Consider the following 20,690-nt stretch of genomic DNA (forward strand, 5'->3'; position numbering starts at 1 on the left):
AGAGAGAGAGAGAGAGAGAGGGGGATGGATAGATAGATAGATAGATAGATAGATAGATAGATAGATAGATAGATAGATAGATAGATAGATGGAAGGATGGATGCATGGATGCATGGATGCATGGATGTATGGATGGATAGGGCTGTAGTCATTTAGTGCTGTAATACTATCGTGTACGCGATACCCATGTACATCGTACGCTTAATATCTGCTTTAGGTTTCCCGTGCATACGTCGACATACATCATCACCCTAATCCTGATCCTAACCCTAACCCTAACCCTAATCCTGATCCTAACCATAACCCTAACCCTAACCCTAACCCTAGTCCAAACCCTAACCCTAACCCTAGTCCAAACCCTAACCCTAACCCTAGTCCAAACCCTTACCTAACCCTAAGCCCATCAACAACATAACAATAACCCCTTACCCTCACCCTAACCTCAACCGAATTTTAAATCGAACCTCAGCATAACTAATTCTATTATTTACCGCATCCCCGCTCCGTCATCTATGCGCGTGTGAGCTGTGCTAGGGCACGTCCATAGTATCAAGAGCGTATAAAGAAGACTTCTTTATACGCTGTTGATAGTATGCACGCGGGCCTCGGTAATATCTGCTAAACACGCTCATGGCCGGACACACACAGTGTGATCCTCTCAGCAGGGGCGTGTAAAGGGGGCGGGGGTCCAGGGCGTCAAGCGACCCCTGCTCGCGCTAGAAAAACGCATCAAGGGGGTCTAATTTCAAAAAAATTCTGCTGGGAGGGCCCCAGACCCTCCTTCGCGTGCTCGCAAGTTTGGGTTACGGTTAGACCCCCCCCTGGTACAAATCCTGTACACGCCCTTGCTCAGACGAACTGTATATTAATGTGTCATCGACGGACAGCATGCGGCTGCTACAGTAGCATGTCGCTTACAGCGAGGACGGTTCAACGTGTCCTCGTTATCACAAATTAGTTGTTTGTGAAGGAAAGATGGGGCCCCCTCTCTCGGAGAGAACAACAGCTAGGGTGTGGTCACGGTCGTTCGTCGTAACGGTTGTTGGCGCTGTCCGATCGTCTCTCTTCTCTCTCTCTCTCTCTCTCTCTCTCTCTCTCTCTCTCTCTCTAACATAAATCTCTCTCTCTCTCTCTCTCTCTCTTCTGTCTCTGTCGTCGTTCTCTGCTCTGTCTCTGTCTCTGGTCTCTGTCTAATGCGCTCTGTCCTCTGTCTCTGTCTCTGTCTCGGTCTTCTGTCTCTGTCTCTGTCTTCTGCTCTCTCTCTCTCTGTCTCTCTGTCTCTCTCCTGTTCTTCGCCGCTCTCTCTCTCTCTCTCTCTCTCTCCNGTCTCTCTTCTCTCTCCCCTTCTCCCTCCCCCTCTCCCTCTCCCTCCCCCCCCTCTCTCTCTCTCTGTTGTTAACGTGCATAGAGAGATTTTATCTAGTGCTGGCAAAATGTAGAAGCAAAACTAAGTAACGCACGATTCGCCTGTTGAATGTAACCAACGTGTTGACCATTAGTTTTCGGCCTTGGGGGCTGTCGACAAGCATATACGATTACATGCGTAAAATGCACGTACAAGTGTCAGTGTGTGCCTGCCTGCCACTCACGCACGTGAGTGCCTCCCACGCGCCACGCTAGCTATACTACATGTATGCTGCTTCAGCCACAAGCACTTGGAACGTCTCAATAAAACAATGTTATGGTAAATAAACACGAAATGTATTTACTACCAAAGTCTTAATGTTTCTCTACTCTATTTCGCCTATTATTGCCGATAATTACCTGTAAATTCTTTTCTTCTTGTTGTTTGTGCACAGGGCGTGCGTGCAGTGTACTTGTGTGTTGCAGATGAGCATTTGACCGGCATTTACAGGTAATTATCGGAAATAATAGGCGAAATAGAGTAGAGAAACATTAAGACTTTAGTAGTAAATACATTTCGTGTTTATTTACCTTTTTTTTTATTGAGACGTTCCAAGTGCCTGTGGCTTCAGCTGCCGGCGCCTGCACTCACAGCTAGAAGGGCAGGGGAGGAAGGGGATTGGGGAGGAGAGCTGATGGAAGAGGGTGGCTAGAGAGGGGAGGGAAGGGGTTGGGAAGAGGTGGAGGAGCGAGCACGGGCGCGACGTTTTATATGAAAGCGTTCATCTGTTAGGGAAACAGCGATGTAGGCTTGATGATAGATGAGTGATTAATAATATCTCAGTGCCGATGATTGTGATGACGACGACGATTATGATGACGATGACCATGATTATATTGATGATGACGATAATGATAATGATGATAAAGATGATAATGGTGGAGACAATGATGATGATGATGATGAGGAGGAGGAGGAGGAGGAGGAGGAGGAGGAGGAGGAGGAGAATGATGATGACGATGATAATGATGATGACAGTAGTGATGATAATCGCCATGGCAGTGCCGATGATGATAATAATGACGCTTCCACCACGTACGGATCGGTTCAGTACAAAAAAGAAAGAAAAAAAGTCAACGTCATCCATTACAAGTAGCAACCTCAGCCTACAAAATATCACAGGTGTAGTGATCGCGTATGCGGAGGATTCGCACTCCCGGAGTGCCTTTCTAGTTTCATCTGTAATAGCGCTCCGTGACACTCGGTGTCTGTCGCCTTTGAAGTCGAAGCTCCGCCGCTAATGTCGATGCCTAATACTCTCTTGCCGCCTGTGTGTGCGTGTCACACCTCTCGCTGACAGCAGCGCCATTTGTTCCCGATGTCACTACTACTGCTACTGCTACTGCTACTACTACTGCTACTGCTACTGCTACTACTACTACTGCTACTGCTACTGCTACTACTACTGCTACTGCTACTGCTACTGCTACTGCTACTGCTACTGCTACTACTATTACTACTACTACTACTACTACTACTACTACTACTACTACTACTACTACTACTACGTGACTTATACTACTGACTGCTGCTGCTGCTGCTGCTTGCTGCTGCTACTGCTGCTGCTTGCTACTACTACGACTACCGACGCACGGACGACGACGACGACGACGGCGGCGACGGCGACGGCGGCGACGACGATCACGACTCAGACGACACGACGACGACGCTACTACGACGACGACGACTGACGGGCGACGCGACGGCGACGGCGACGGCGACTGGCGGACTACTACTACGACTACTACTACTATTGCTGCTACTACGGTCGCTTCTACTGCCTGCTGCTGCTGCTGCTTCATGCCGCTAGCTGCTGCTGCTCGCCTGCTTGCTGCCTACCACTACTACTACTACTACGTATGTGCCTACTGCTACTGCTACTGCCTTTACTGCCTACTGCCTACTGCTACTGCTACTGCTACTTGCTACTGCTAACTGCTAGCCTGCCTGGCTCTGTGCTGTTGTGCTGCTACTGCTACTGTTACTGCTACTGCTTACTGCCTACTGATATTGCTACTACTACCTGCTACTGCTATACTTACTGCCTATACTACTGCCTGTCTGCTGGTGACTATTTGCTGCTGGTGCTTCTACTGCCACTGATACTACTGATTACTGCTACTGATATTGCTTACTATACTATACGTACTTACTATACATATACTACTACTACTACTTACTTACTAACTACTACTTGCTACTGCTACTGCTACTGCTACTGCTACTGCTACTGCTACTGCTACTGCTACTGCTACTGCTACTGCTGCTGCTGCTGCTGCTGCTGCTGCTGCTACCACTACTACTACTACTGCTGCTGCTGCTGGCGGCGGCGGCGGCGGGTGTTGATGGTGGTGGTGGTGGTGATGCTGCTGCTGCTGCTGACGGGGTAAACATGTTTTCGGGTTCGACATACGCGCGCGTGTACACACCGTGAAGGCGGTTACCACTCAAGCGCCGCGTAGTCGCGAGGTCGATGACGGTCACTGAAGGTCATGAGATATCGACGCGGCGTGACGGTCGCGTGCGGCGGTGGCGTGGTAGTGAGGTGGAGCAGGTGCGACGACGTCGGGGTGACGACCGATATTTGTCGATGTTGTTGTCGCCGCCGTGCTTGATGTTGCTTTGACATACCGATGCAGGCGGCACAGACGTGCCCAGACTGATGTGTTTATCCGTGAGCCCGTTCACCCGTCCGTCCGTCTGTCTGTATATCGTTTTTCATCATTTGCGACGCGGCGACGTAGCACGTAAAGGTTATCGGTGACACCCATTGTGGCGCGCAAAGGTTTCCTACGTCACGTAGACATAGCGTATTTCCCCCTACCCCCACCACCACCCGCCATCCTCCTACGCACCCACGCTACGCAAACGATAGCCTCAGCAGTCGTTGAGCTTGTGGTGGAATATCACACTTGTCGCGTGAATCACTCACTCACTCACTCACTGTGAGCGATGCGATCAAATTTCATTTGAAGCAGCAGCGCTATTTGATTATCAGCGCTGTTCGCGTGATTCGAGAAATTTCGTGCATTCTCTGATCTTCGTAATACGTAGTTTATGTCTTTCGCCTTTGGCTACCGTTGAGCAATAGGGCCTCGGCATCAGCGTTTATATGGTTTTCGTAACATGCTTTGTTCAGGAAAACTACTATCCGTTATGTGTGTGGGGTTGAGATTGTTAGCCTGACGGTGGCTTGATAAAATATATCTCTGCAGCATCATAAAATACTCGTATCAGAAAATTATCACCTACGTTTCGTCATTTGTAACTCGATCTGTTTTGCGCGCAAGAATAGAGGAAGTCACGTCGGCTTGTCCAGCTCATAGTGGGTTGCCGAGGTAGGGAATGAATTTGAATTTTACAGCAGCCACAGAATATGTCTGACGTGGCGCGAATCACCAAAACTAAGTACTCAGAAGCTCTCTCGCTGTTGCAGTGTTGCTCTTCGTAGATGTAATGGAAATACTGGGACCTGATAAGAATTTTTGACTTGACTTGCGGAGCTTAATCGCTTTGAAACGTTTAGCAATCCTAGTCGGTATTTCTGCCACTATCGGACAATTCTTGTGTGAGCCAGCTCATCTACATTTTGAGACTCGTAGGTCAGAATGTAGACGAGAATATATAGTGAGTGTAAGAGAGTGCAAGACAGTGCAAATTAGTGGTATAGTATCCGATGTAAGCTGATATTTATAGATAGGCCTATATATCATATATATATATATAATACACTGTAAGGCTGGCTAATGTCGGCTGGTAATATGACCATATTATTTTACGTAATTACCATTATCAAAATTAGGTGTATATGTCTACTACTTATCTAGTCTAATATTGGTGTGTTTACGGGTGTTTACGGTGGAAGTAATCCTTCCCCGTATCGGAAGTGAACTCTTATTCACCTTGCTCTATTGTTGTTCGTGGCTGCTCGTTACTGATTGGTGGCAGTCTCATTTCTTTCCTGCAGGCGAATAAGCTCATTAATGATGGGTCTCTAGTAGCTTCACAATCGCCTCACCGGATGTTTTCGTTGTCGACTTATGCTGTGTTCGTGTGCAATATCATTGAGAGACCGCGTGTCCATAGATATGAGGAATGAGAGTTTTTTTTCACACAAAAAACGTACAGGGGAATCATTTCTACCTCATCACGTTTCATTCTCACTTTTTCTTGATTGGTTTTAGAAATTCATGTGCAGTGATTGTATTTTCATTACTAACTAATTTAATATGTTTAAATGTCATAATGGCTAACGCTCCATTAGGAGTGTTCCCAACTTTGATATCATTAATGATTAAAATTGATTAATGATTAATGATTAATGATTGATAATCCTAACCCTAACCCTAACCCTAACCCTAACCCTAACCTAAATGACATTAAACCACAAACTAATATATGACCATTTACCATATATATATATATATGTTATTATGACCATTGATGACATTAAAGTTGGGAACACTACTAATGGAGTATCACCCTTAATAATTAATTAATTCAAACTTATTGCTATTGTCTCGGGTTTTTAATTGTCAATTTACGATACTATTTACCTTATTTTGCTCGTCTTTTTGAGAAATTTATATGTGTGGAATATACAAATCTGCATATTTCTGGCAAATGGTTCAAACTTGATATTGTTAAATTATTGGATATTGGAAAAATCCATAAGAGTTCAAATATGCGTGGCCCATTAATTCTTATTATTATTATGTGTTTGCTTCGCACGTTTTATTTATTTATTGAGGACAGGACTTCAGTGAAGAAAGTTTATGAAACTAAAAATGCTCATTTAGTTAGAGCTCTTGAAAACATTATGATGGCTATAACATCCCATTGTTGTTTTTCAGAAGATGGGAATCACAGAAAATTTTCATAGGGAATCGATCATGACCGCCTTAGATGCATTACTTGGTCGTCATAAGCCAACTAAGACAATGGTGAGAATTTTACAAAATGAACGAATTTATGTATCTTTATGATATCCAATTAAAATTCTCGGAAATGTCTTCTCGGGTGCAATGTTGATCTTTCACCTTGAAACAACCAATTCCCTACATTCAGTTTGTGCTGGACGCCTTGCTACGATAGCAGAAATAAGACATGATTAAAATGATTTCCATTATAAATGACTAAATATTCGCTATCACACAGGCAACCACATGTATATAGAAATCTGTAGGGTTCCGTCTGTATATGTTTTCCATCGCTGCACATTGTGTCATTAAGTGAAATTGCGTATATGAGATGCGTATGAGAAAAATGTGTAAAATGCGGAGAATGATCGATAAATTTCATCTTATTAATGTGCTATTTATATCTATCATATATCTATATTAAGATGATATCTGTTCACCTGCTCTAGGCCACCATCATCGAGGAGGTTCCGGAAGTGCCTGTAGTTCACGGAGGTCACCATTTTGAGGAGCACAGCTTACTTAATTTAGAAGTCTGCGACAAGTGTGCTCTGCCTTTCCTAGGCGTTGAGAAGCAAGGCCTAGTGTGTAGAGGTAGGTGTTACCCGTGCATTACACACGCCTGGAAAGATCGAGTTGTGATACATGCATCTAGAATAATGAAGAAATCGAGATATGATGGGAATAGATTTTAATATCTGCTATAATGCATGCCTCGTGTAATTTCGCACGCATCGAAGTCACGTGATGTTCATATCATTGGTTGCATGGTAACTCTATTTCTGTAAGCTGCACGATGCCTGCTTGTATCTTTCTCTCGGGACACCTTACAGTTGGAGCCCAGAGTGAATTTTCCCCAATCTAGAAACTGTATAGCTGTGATCAATCCAGATTTTTCTTACTGCCAATGTTCTTTGCAGCGTGTGGTGTCCAGTGTCATAGACATTGCTCCAGAATTGGAGTCGGCGCATGTGAACCAGCTGGGGACCGCCGCCAAGAAAGACTAGGGCCAGGTAACTTCATATAAACGTCTATCCTACCTGTTTATGAGGATTATACTTGTTGTACAAGCTGTAAAACAACAATACGTGCCGGCAATAATATATCTTCTAAGAATCGTACAGGATAGTAAAGGGCTTTAGAGTAGTTAAAAATCTAAAACATCTGAGACAAACAATTTATTGTGGGTACTTTGTAAGGTGTATCCCATTATAACCAAATTCTGCTGTATCGCTCTTCTATATATAGCCAAGTTGCTGTTGCAATTAGGAAACTAATTTCCTATTAAAGTTTTAACCCCCCCCCCCCCGTGGAAATTCATTCGTAGCCATATTTGGAAATGATGAGCATGCGTGCATGCCTCTCAGCGTGCGTGCGTGCGAGCGTGATTTTGTGCGTGAGTGCGTGCGTGCGTACATACATGCGTGTGCGTGCGTACATATATGCGTGTGCGTGCATACATACATGCGTGTGCGTGCGTACATACATGCATTCGTGTGTGTGCATACATGCGTTCGTGTGCGTGCGTTCATACATGCATGTGCGCGCGTGCATGCGTGTGCGTGCGTGCATACATGCATGTGCACGCGTGCATGCGTGTGCGTGCGTGCATAGATGCATGTGCGCGTGTGTGTGCGTGCATACATGCATGTGCGCGCGTGCATGCGTGTGCGTGCGTGCATACATGCATGTGCACGCGTGCATGCGTGTGCGTGCGTGCATAGATGCATGTGCGCGTGTGTGTGCGTGCATACATGCATGTGCGCGCGTGCATGCGTGTGTGTGCGTGCATACATGTGTGTGCGTGCATACATGAATGTGCGCGCGTGCATGCGTGTGTGTGCGTACGTACATACATGCATGTGCGCGCGTGCATGCGTGTGCATGCGTACATACATGCATGTGCGCGCGTGCATGCGTGTGCGTGCGTGCATACATGCATGTGCGCGAGTGCATGCGTGTGTGTGCGTACATACATGCATGTGCGTGCGTGCATGCGTGTGTGTGCGTGCATACATGCATGTGCGAGCGTGCATGCGTGTGCGTGCGTGCATACATGAATGAGCGCGCGTGCATGCGTGTGTGTGCGTACATACATGCATGCGTGTGTGTGCGTACATACATGCATGTGCGCGTGTGTGTGCGTACATACATGCATGTGCGCGCGTGCATGCGTGTGTGTGTGTGCATACGCGTGCTAGCGACGAGGCGTTGACGAGCGACTACACGTGCATTGACTTTGCTGCTGCAGTGTTCGGCGTCGACCTGGAGAAGCTGTTCAACTCGCGAGACGAGCCGGCACCGCTCATCCTGATGCGCTGCGTCGAGGAGATCGAAGCTCGCGGCAAGACGCAAGGTAAGGCTTCCTCTCTTAGCAGCAGCAGCACAGCTCTTACTCGTTGCGCATAAGGACACATTAACGCCCCACTAATAGTTAATATTGACTCAGTCGCCCGGACGTGGGGCGTGGACGTCGGGCGACTGCGATGTAATTCCATGTTTTACACTGGGGGGATGTATTTAGGGGGTGGAGGTGGATACGTTATGGGGGGGGGGGACGTGCTCTGAATAGCTACCTCAAAGCTATAGCTACTAGTTAAGTACACCTTCTGCTCGTGTTACGGTTAGGTTAACGTTTAGTTCGTTTTTTTTGTAGTTTGTCTTCTAGCCGTGCGATGCCGTGTTGTCGGGTTGTTGTCAGGTTGTTGCCGTGTTGTTGCCGGGTTGTTGTCGGGTTGTTGTCGGGTTGTTGCCGTTTTGTTGTCGGGTTGTTGCCGTGTTGTTGTCGGGTTGTTGCCGGGTTGTTGTCGGGTTGTTGTCGGGTTGTTGTCGGGGTGTTTTCGGGTTGTTGCCGTTTTGTTGTCGGGTTGTTGTCGGGTGTTGTCGGGTTGTTGTCGGGTTGTTGCCGTGTTGTTGTCGGGTTGTTGCCGGGTTGTTGTCGGGTTGTTGTCGGGTTGTCGGCATGCAGTTCGTTTTGAGTCTCGAAGGTAATCTAGCTGTCAGCAGGTTGATGTTGGTTCACAATTTCATTTATGTTTGTGCCGCCATCTATTTTTAACACACCACGTCATTTTGACATATGAATTCATGTTACTATGAATGGATGAGTATATATATATAGTCTTCACGGTGTTGCCAGCAATATAGATCTATGTAATAGGTCGATTAGAACGTCGTTTTAAAGCATATATCCTGTGTATATGTAAGAAATTGTGAACATTATATGCAGCTTTTTTAGCAGGCGGGATTAATGCTTTCAAGCAGAGAAGCTGTTAAGAAGCTTATTTAACGAATAGGTTTGTTGCGAAGTAACGATTTGGTTATGAATAGGATTTTTGCACGCTCTCACAACTGACTATAATTGATGTATTTACTGTAAGCATGCATGGGTGCATTACTAGGAAATTGTGAAATTTTCTCGATAACCCAGATATATGAAGCACTGTTGAAACTTCTTTTTTAATGGTTTTAGTCAACATATTTTGGTGAAAAATGGAAATATCCGCTGAGAACTAGGAAGAAGTCCACGTACTTACTGTGAATTCAATTTCAGTCAATGATCGCTCATTTCCCATTAGGATATAGGGTACATACTCGTAGTTACTCGCATTCAGTGACCGTGAAGAAATGGTAATTTATTGATGAAATATTGTCTAAGAAGCCATATTGAGATTAATGTGATGAGTTTAAGTGTATTTTTTCAACATAGCCGAGCTCACGAGTAGGTTGGAGCACATACTCATGCACGAAAATGATTCATTTTGATAAGTTGTAACTGTTTTTCTCATCAGAGGGCAGCACCAAAAGATTTTGATTCTCTTTGCGAGCTTTCATAACAGAGTACGTTCTATAGCTCTTCTACTACATTACTGCGATATTTCACCGGTAAAATATGCAGCCATACGTGTATTGCTTGGAGATTGGATCAAAAGATAAGAAATGTAAGTTTAAGCATTTTATCAGAATAGTAGCGTGTATATATAATTATGCACCAACATCAATTTGGAATTAAACTGGGAGTGTAGTTATGCGCTACACAGTATTTTGCCTTTTGCTTTTCATCTTACATCCAGGGATTTATTTGTATCTATTCATGCCACCCCCCACTACCCCTCCCCTACCAACTTGGGTTTATTTTTATCTATTCACTATACGCGCTTGTTCCCATGTTATTCATCTGGGATTTATATCTTTATCTATTCTAGGTTCATTTTTCTAATCGTCACTATCTAAACTAGCGTTTTGGTTAGCTTATTTAAATTCGGAATTTATTTCCGCAACGACTAATTTGTACCAGGTATGTTTGTAATTAGTGTGCTCTTCTTTAATTGTACGTGCTTGCGTGGGTTAGTGCGCGGATGCATTCCGAATTCCGAACCCGCATTCCGAACAACGTGCACTGCCTAATTCGGCATTCTGTCGGATTAGCTTGCACGCGCGTTCTTTCTTTTGCGTGCGGTGACACCGGCGAGCCGCACGCCTCATGTTTTCTCTTGTAGTCACTCGATCGACGATGGATGGATGCATCGCGTTTCCCTAGCAACGTTGATTTCGCAGCGTTCGCGTGCATTTAGCCCGCTAGCGTGTAGTGGACGCATCTGCAGGTTTGCAGCCGGTGTACAGGGAAACGGTTAAACACGAGCTGAAGTGTCTCTCATTGCGGTGTGTGTGTGTGTACGTGTGCGTGTGCGTGTGCGTGTGCGTGTAGAGGTGGGGTCGGGGTGGGGGGGGGGTGATCCTTATCTACGCATAAGTCGCTTGTGTGCTGCGCGCAGGCGATTTTATAGTGCGTGCTGTAGCAGGAAGGTGTGGCGGATTTTTTTAAATATCAAGTGAGCATGCATGAAATCGCCGGACCGGTTTGGTGCATCGCGTGTTGTTGCTAGGCTACGCACAGGAGCCTGATATATATATATATATATATATATGCGTGTGTAGGCACTGAATTGATGCGTCTAAAAGTGGCTGTTGAGCAGCGGGTGTCCATGTACCTGTACTCAAATTAAGATGTATAGGTTCAGCTAAGTACTGCACGATACTAGACCGACTTCAATATTCCACGTGAAAAGCAGCCCACAAGATCTTTTATAATGAACTTTATTTCCAAAAGTACATATATATTGTACAATTCATTTTAACACAATGTCAACTATAACGTAAAGTTAACAAGAATCACTGATGGTACAAAGGTCATACCGACAGATATATGTATAAAACAGTTTTATAATGTCAGCATAGAGCGATCGGTCATATTTAAGTCATTTGCAGAGTACATTAAAAAAACAATTCTTATACGTATACACACGCTTTCTCTATGACACACGTACGGTCTGTCTCATTTCATAATCCATGTAATAAAGTTGCCCATTTACCACAGAATACTGTTGTTTGTCATAGCAATGCCTTTTTCTGCAGCCCACAAGATTAATGCCACTTGTGACGACTCGAGTTCGAAGGATATTATCAGGAAGTCACTTCCTATCCTTTCATCCGATATCGTATTCTTCCTTATACCGAAAATAGATATGACACGTCAATTTTTGGTGGTTATGTTTACAATTACTAATTAGCGTGCATGTTAGCACTACACATGAATTTCTCTAGATTTTCTCCAATATCGTCGTACGAGTACGTTCTATCTGTGATCTAATAGTGGTAAAATCACATCGTAATATGTTGTCAGTGACTTCCTACTCCAAACCAGGTCGTATCTGTCATGATTGTCAATAATGACATAAGTCGTCTATTAATATCTACACTGCACCGTGTCTTGCGTGTCGTGTGTCGTGTGTCGTATCAGTAGGATGCATTTTGATATCTACGTCTATTTACGGCTCATTGTAACATAAGATATGGAGAGCAATGCAGCACGCCTGCCCCCCGGGTAGTGAGCGTACGTGCGTGCGTGTGTGAAAGAGAGAGCAAGAATCGAATAGGTGGATGGATGGATGGATGGATGCATGCATGCATGTATGGATGCATGGATGTATAGGTGGATGGGTTGGTTGGATGGATGGATGGATGGATAGATGGTTGGATCGATGGATGGATGGAGGGAGGGAGGGAGGAAGGAAGGAAAGGAGCGAGGAGAGTGGAAGCGAGATAGCTAAATCATGTCTTAATGCGAGCTATGATTATATCCGCATCAGCAATACAGGGGTAGAAATTAACTTTTGAATACGACAAAAGAGGGAGTCCGCAGTCTGAAGTTCAAAATTAAAGATATTAACAATAACGCATGCGCTTATTTTTAAAATTCATGCTGTTGCACGTCTGCCAAATTTTCTTTGGACATATTACTTTATTCCGCGAGGCCGTGCTCCGGAACGAACTAGTTAGTATGGCAGAATTTTCAGGGAGTCACACGGACTCCTGCATATGTCAAATCAGGGAGTCCGACAGTAAACCAGGGAGTATTTGACTTCGGACTCCCGTTAATTTCGCACCATGGCAATATAATTCCACAGGTTGCATCAGTGACCGACGTATCGTAAATGTAGGCGAAAAGGTTACGACAGATTAAGATGTTCACGTCTCTGGGGACATTCCCAATCCCCATGGGTCCTGTTATTGAACTCCCTATCTGACTTACTCGCTCACCTACCGCTGTTCATAATTGTCATGCTAAATATTACACTAATTATAGCTATAATAACTATATATGATAAATATTATACTACACGATACAATACTCTACAATATATTATCATAACTATTATGATAACTGTATCACTGAATTAATAAGAAAAATATAAATGAATAATTATATAATTACTTTAGGGAATGTTATATATGCTCATGGCAGGCGTGGCTATACAGGTAAAGCCGGGCCTGGTCTGCAGATTTGCTCGTAACTTTATATAGACCAACAGTTATAACTCTCTATATGGGCGGACACGGTACAAGTCTCGTTCTGTCTCGTGGTAAGGATTTATGATTAGAATTATCTTAAACATTTATGATAGATGAATTCGTATATGATACGTAGATCTTTTTTATCGCGAGTGGGCTATTTATAGATTTGCTGTATCGGGTGGTATGCGCATAATAGGGCCCGCGGGCCATGCGAAATGATTCTGAATACAGGTTTGTGGCGATACTCGGTTATGTGGCTGTATATGGGTGTAGCTTTAGATATATATATATATATATATAGTTGGTTCTTTAACCTCGAACAGCAATAACACAGAATTTTTACTAGTTGCAACTAACTGTAGATCATTATAATCAGTCTACTATTGATATATTATTGAGTTGATAGCGTTTCTTTATGACCCGAATCGTTTTCACTGGCAATGTAAAGTCAGAGGCAACGTCATGTCCAGAAATGCCAAAGCCTAACTTGTAAACGAAAATTAATCGCAACTCTGCAACGATCGGTTTGAGTGCTAATGTATTTTTTATTGTTCTCATTGCTTACATGCGGTAGAACATAGTTGCATTCTATACTAGATACGACAGGCTTTTCCCCGGAACTATATCAGTAGGAAGCTAAAGTACTTGTAGGTTTAGATACAGGGTATTTTTCATTAAATATCACCCGAAATTACAAAGTCCACAGCGAATAGCCATCGGTGTCCCGAACATCTCTCCAATCAACGACCTCATGCCGTCACATATGCCACGCTGCAGGCATAAGCGTCAGGGAATAAACACCGGCATTTTTTTCAATCCTCTGAATGCTGACCGAGTTTCCAACACAGAAACCTCGTCGTTTTTGGTTATTACTGCAATAATTACTGTCAAGAGAAGGCTTGAACGAACGTTGCCCAGGGTAAACTCATCCTCGGGACTGCAGTAAGTGCACTTGTGGAATTCAGTAGGGGGAAAGGACGCCATCAGGGACAGGACCTGAATAGTGTTAATACCACCCGTCGTATCAACGCGCACCATTTCGGTTTGCGCCAACAAATATCCGAAGCGCCACCTTGCGGCAAAGTTGGGTTGGCGGTTTAGACCAAGCTCTGCTCTATATTTCTCTGTGATTTTTGCGTAGATTGTTTCACTGCCCTAGGCCCTAGCGAAAGTGCTGCTTCTGGAAGACAAATGAAGGTCCTAGGACAAAACCTTAACCAATAGATTACTAGCATTACTAATAGACAATTAATAGATGAACGTGATCAATATTATAATAATATCAATATGAATACGTAAATACAGTCAGTGGACATGAAATATTTCTGCTATAGTGGTGTCGCTTTGTTCTCATGGCTGGCACGATTGCACTCCTGTAACGTTTAGTAAGACCTCTGAACATTGACAGCCACCCAGAGAATGTTTATTGTCTGTGAAGGTAAGATTTTATGATGTGACATAAAACTTACAAGTAAAACACTTAAAATAGGCAGCGTGTTCTTGCCTACCCGACCTCCTTAGTGTTTAACTGCCGGCACTACGGCTCTATAGGCACATGAAGCGCACTGTTTCCTTTTCACTCCAATAAAATCGGCACATGCATATAATTTTTTCACTTCACAGTCATTAATTACTTATACGCACTGGTCTGCACGTTCGTACGTTTCTATTTCTGTGCCTGCCGGTCTGGTTGGTGTGATCGTTCGTGTCACAGGGTTGTTGCACGTTTTTGCATGAATTTTAAAATAATTGATGTCCCCGTAGGCGGGAGCACAGGCACTTGGAGCGTTTCAATAAAATATAATGCTAAATAAATACTAAATCTATTTACTACCAAAGTATTAATGTTTCTCTACTCTCTTTCACCTATTATTGCCGACAATTTCCTGTAGATGCCGTCGAAATGCTCATCTGCAAACTCACGCTGGCCGCCATTGCTCACGCTGCACACTGACACTTAAATATATAGTGTATTTTTATTTATATGTATTATTTGTATGTGTATTTATACACTATATATTTAAGTGTCAGTGTGCAGCGTGAGCAATGGCGGCCAGCGTGTGTTTGCAGATGAGCATTTCGACGGCATTTACAGGAAATGTCAGCAATAATAGGTGAAAGAGAGTATAGAAACATTAAGACTTTGGTAGTAAATAGATTTCGTATTTATTTAGCATTATATTTTATTGAAACGCTCCAAGTGCCTGTGGGCGAGAGCCTGTGTCACGCACACGCGCGCGCACACACGCACGCACATACATGAATCTAGCTGCGACCGAGTTTCGTTTCTATGCGTCGATAAAGTAGCGTCGACCATATCGATTTTTCAGCCGGCAGCACGTGCGCGCGCACGTGAGCACGGCAAGAATTCAGCAGAGGAAAATTGATCCCTGTCAAGCCTGAGTCCTGACCCACTTTCAAATTAAAATGGCTGCGTGCGCGTGCACAGAGATCGATGCATCTCTATTTGCTTTAACACTGCAGTGCGCGTAGTTGGGACTATGGCAGGGTGGGACTAGGATGATTCAGTGTATAGCTGTTCGGGATGTATGTCAAAATGCTTCTTTGGCGTGGTGCTCCATGGCTATTGTCGTTTTATCATACTTCCTCTAGAAGCGTCGTAATTGCGTTTTCATGTACACACCGTTTTTTAACTTTTCTTATATAGTATGTGAGCGCTCCGCTGGTCAATAATTGTTGACTGTTACAGATACGCGTGTATTCCCACACGCATGCGCTCTCAAAACCCACGCCTTATTCATGTTGTCATATAAGTCCTAAAATGCCACGTGTATGCAGCACAAACATGATGTGTTCTAATGCCGAATATTGACATCCTAAATGAGTTTGTTCTGCTTCAACGACTGTTTTATCTTCATCTTCATCTCAAATGTCCCTGCCGCCGGCTGTGATATGTAAAATCCGATATGATATGTAAATGATATATGTAATATGTAATATGATATGTAATGTGATATGTAAAATGCCGGCTGTGATATGTAATCAAGAAAAACGACGAAGCGATGTCGTGCCGCGCCATAGACACATTTGCGTTTCCTATTGCATATTCAGTTGATCCACTCATACAGCTTCCAACAGCAGGGAACCGTTCGTAGCAGGTGTTGCCTTGCGCTAAAATTACATGTCCCTCCGCTGTGTCGCACAAGCACACGCGCACATAAACGAATACGCACACACACACACGCACGCGCGCGCGCACACACACACGCGCACACAGGCGCCTTTTGCGATTAGTTTCGCTGTGCTGTTGTAATTGCAAGTGTGTCCCAGAAGAAATGGAGGCCCTAGCTTCTACGCATGCCTCCATCTGCGATGAGACTTACATGTGCGGCTGTATTAGAATCGCACTGCGACGTTATCTAATATCTACGCACTACATCTGCAGCTATATTGCTGTTCGCACGGACGAAAAATCCAGGGAGATAATAATATTGCATCTTTGGTTTGCCAGAGAAGCCCGAGCTAGGGTAAATCATTCGCGCCAATCTGTGTTGAAGCGCCAAATGCGAATTGGATCTGTCCTTTATCTTTAGTGAACAGATTGATGGGAAATGCGAAATCGTTGTTTATTGTAGCAAGAAGTGAGCCGCGGTAATGGAGATGATGAATCGTTTGAAGCAACTGACGTGACTATTTAGAATCTTTTAGATAATACGATGTTCGCCAATATTGCTGCCTTCTCTATGCAGCCCCTACCAGTTAAAATCTAGGACTCAACCTATCTGACTTATCCGATCTTCAATAGAACCCGGACGGACCGAGCTTGTTGTGGATGGTCATCATTCACCTGCGTAACTAAGCAGGCCGGTGCCCTTCCCTGACGTTTAGCCACTTGCCTACATCCAACTGTCCGCTTCCATTAGCTATCGGTCGGAAACCAAGTCGTAACGATTCAGCCACCTTCCCCTCTCTCGGCAGAAAAAGAACTAAGCAGTGTATCTGCGCGACATGTAAGGAAGCTTAGCAGCACCTAATAAGGCGGAAATGTCAGGAGGTCGCGCCGTCGCATAGCAAGGAGGGCAGGTGGAATCCGCGACGTCAGATCGATGCATGCTGCGCGTGTTTGCACGCAGTGAGCTTCGCGCCTCTAAATGTCACAAACAGTCATCATCGTCATCGCTGCGTGCGTGCGTGCGTGCGTGCGTGCGTGCGTGCGTGCGTGCGTCTATGGTGCGTACGCGCGCGTATAGACGAAATCAATTCGTACGTAGGTGTATAACGCGGCGCTGTTTTTCTCGCAACTTACTTTGTGTTCGGAGTTGTGTACGCCGGCGTGTGCCTAGGCCCTAGAGGATCCGCGGTGATCGAAGGGATGTGTGCGTGTGTGTGTGCGTGTGTGTGTGTGTGCGTGCGTGTGTGTGTGTGTGTATGTGTGTGTGTGCGCGTGCGTGCGTGCGTGCGTGCGTGCGTGTGTGTGTGTTCGGGTCAAGGTCGCAGCGATTCCCAGCGCTTGCAGCTTCGTGTTTCACCGCGACGTACGCTTCCCATCACTCGTGCCAATAATTGGCTCAATTCCTCGCGACGAAATGTAGTAGACTTGCTTTGAGCGCGGTTGCATTATTTAAAAATAAAACCGCGAATTGTTCCGTGAGAAAACAACCTTGGTTCGAGGCCAAAATGTCGTTGATGAAAGTCACCCACAGTGCTATTTTATTATTAGAATGTAGTGGCGTGTTAATGTGATTTAGACGTTGACAATCTCTTGAATATTTCTTCATAATTTCGTTGCAGCTTTTTTCTCGTTACAATTTCCCGGTAGTTAATTTAGTTAGATTTTTGCGTACACTGATCTGATTAATAGGAAGCAATTTGCAATAAAGTGAGAACATGGCGTGTTTACAATCTGATATTGTAGTATTGTAATTAGTGACGTTAATTGAGAAGCTGCGTTTAATTGGGAAGCTGCAAACAGCATATGTTTGAAACGACTAATGTTTGCCGACTGTATTGCGTCGATACATGGTGCATATAGATCTGCAAACAAAGCGAGCATTCATCTATGATTTGACGACTAGCTTTTTAGCGGAAATTCTCCGGTAGTGACACTTTTGCATGCATGTGAAATAGATAGTAATATACCCGTGTTATCCAGAGCACGTTATAAAGTAATAAAGTATGCGTATATCTTTATTATTATCGCTTTACTCCTGATATGTATATGTATATACATATATTATATACATTATATAATTATGTAATAATCAACTGGATGAAAATGTCTCAAATGGAATATACATATACATATATATATATATATATATATATATATACATATACATAATACATATACATATCAAGAGTACATAATAGAGATCTCTATATTATATACTCTTGATACATATCAGGAGTAGATAATAGGGTCCCTATTATCTACTCCTGATACATATATATATATATATATATATCATCCAGTTATCTACAGATTAATGAATATATCAACGTCATGATAGTGACGTCGAAATAATTTTTTTAATCGTGAAGGTTTTTAAACATAATTATCTTTTAACTCATGAGTAGATGAACGTATCTAATAACAAGTTGTGCAAAAGGTTCCGAATTACATATTAGCAAGATGTTAGTGAGGTGATTTAATTGCATGCAGTCCTATGCGAACCGATTATTCTGACTTGACATTCAGATTTGATACGTGCACGTTTTTATTGTGTGCATTTATTGGCTTTAATTTGCACGACGAATTTATTTTGCTCATGCAGCTCGTGCGTTATTAATTTTGATCATTGTTGTTCATATTCACGATAGTTCAATCTAGTTTTGAAACATGTATCCTATGTTTGCCGTGACCTTATCCTACAGTAATTCCTCTCCTATCACATTGGTTGTAGCCCTGTAAAATGCTAGGTTCGGAGAGAACTCTGAGAGAACCTTCTTTAAAATGTAACCAGAGGTTAATTGTAACGAGGCTTTTGTGACGTAAATGACAATAGAACTCTCATCTCATTTGAATACTCGGAAATGGCATAACCTTTCACAGTACGTAGAGAATGAATTGCGCTCGCACGTGCAATTCCGTGCAATAAAGAGTGTTAAAATGAATGTAGGTATTGTGTGTTGCTTCTGCGTGTGAAGTTTTAGGTTCAGGTTTGACGAGATTTGCGGTTACTTCTCTATACTTAGGTGGTGAGGGCATGCAGAGTGATTGTTACTGCATCATTTGACTCAAATTGAACGTTATATTGCTCTTCATTATTATATTTAATAACACATATAATAACCAAAAGGTTTTATAGGCATATTGCCGCATATACTGTAATAAATAATGTCATTTTGTATGTAATTATTACGTATTATTATATACATTTATAATCATTCTCTGCTCTATCTGACTGTGTGTGTGCGTGCGTGCGTGCGTGTGTGTCCTTGCGCGTGCGTGCGTGCGTGTGTGCTTGTGCGTGCGTGCGTGTGTGTGCTTGTGTGTGCGCGCGTGCGTGCGTGCGTGCGTGTGTGTGTGTGTGTGTGTGTGCTTGTGTGTGTGCGTGCGTGTGTGTGCGTGCGCGCGTGTGCGTGCGCGCGTGTGCGTGCGTGCGTGAGTCGCCCGGTTGTCATCCTCCTCTGTGATTTGTTGACAGGTATGCACCCGACTCGTATATTCCTCCCGGAAAATCCCGTCGAATTAATTTTTTTCGGTGTCGTGCTATTTGCGAGAGAGGCATCCTTGAATCCCCCCTAGTCATATTCTGTACGTGAGTACCGCAGTACACGAAGCAGGTAATGTATATTAGCAGCTCAAACTTAAATGACTCGCGGTTCATTCACTGCGTTTACATATTTAGTAAATTGAGCCTCGCCTCTCACTTTTGACCAGGGATACCTACGGCGGGACGCGCCGGTTTGTAATCCGATTGCTGCTCTTAGAGCGGCCTTGTCTCTCCCGTCCTTCTCTTTTTTCTCTTTCTCTTTGTCTGTTTGACTGTTTCTGTCTCGCCCACTCTTTCTCTCCCCCATCTCTCTCCCTCATCTCCCTCCGCCACTCACTCACTCGCTGCCTCCCTACCCGTTTCTCCTTCTCCCCCCCCTTTTTCTCAATCCGTCACTCCATTCTCTCTCTCCCTCCTCTCTGCACGTATTATTTGCGTGCGTGCGCTTGATCTATTCATCCATCTATCCATCCACCCATCCATCCATCTATCTATCCATCCATCTATCCATCCATCTATCTATCCATCCATCTATCCATCTATCCATCAATCCATCCGTTCGTCCGTCCCTCCGTCCGTCCGTCCGTCCAGCCATCCATTAATCACTCAATCCTTCCATTCATTCATGCATCCATCCATTCATCCATCCATTCATCCGTACACCCACTCACCCATCCATCCATCGATCCATCCATCCATCCATCTATCCATCAATCAATCAATCAATCAATCAATCAATCCCTCCATTTATTCATCCATCCATCCATCTATCGTTCCATCCATCCATTCATCCATCCATCCATCCATCCATCCATCCATCCATCCATCCATCCA

General features: G+C 44.0%; 1 protein-coding gene across 2 annotated transcripts in view; it reads left to right on the plus strand.

The window, feature by feature from the left end:
- The window catches only part of LOC106811233 (phosphatidylinositol 3-kinase regulatory subunit alpha-like), a 215,096-nt gene that overhangs the window by 95,587 nt on the left and 98,819 nt on the right, over window positions 1-20,690 (plus strand). The window contains exons 7-10 of one of the 2 annotated variants that reach the window (XM_014814790.1): window positions 6,259-6,348; window positions 6,774-6,918; window positions 7,245-7,337; window positions 8,576-8,680. In XM_014814790.1, coding sequence (XP_014670276.1) covers window positions 6,259-6,348; window positions 6,774-6,918; window positions 7,245-7,337; window positions 8,576-8,680 — 433 coding nt within the window. The remainder of the gene's footprint in view (window positions 1-6,258; window positions 6,349-6,773; window positions 6,919-7,244; window positions 7,338-8,575; window positions 8,681-20,690) is intronic. The other variant, XM_014814797.1, reaches the window with a different exon arrangement.

Source organism: Priapulus caudatus, unplaced genomic scaffold, assembly GCF_000485595.1.
Source record: "Priapulus caudatus unplaced genomic scaffold, Priapulus_caudatus-5.0.1 Scaffold18, whole genome shotgun sequence".
Lineage (NCBI taxonomy): Eukaryota > Metazoa > Priapulida > Priapulimorpha > Priapulimorphida > Priapulidae > Priapulus > Priapulus caudatus.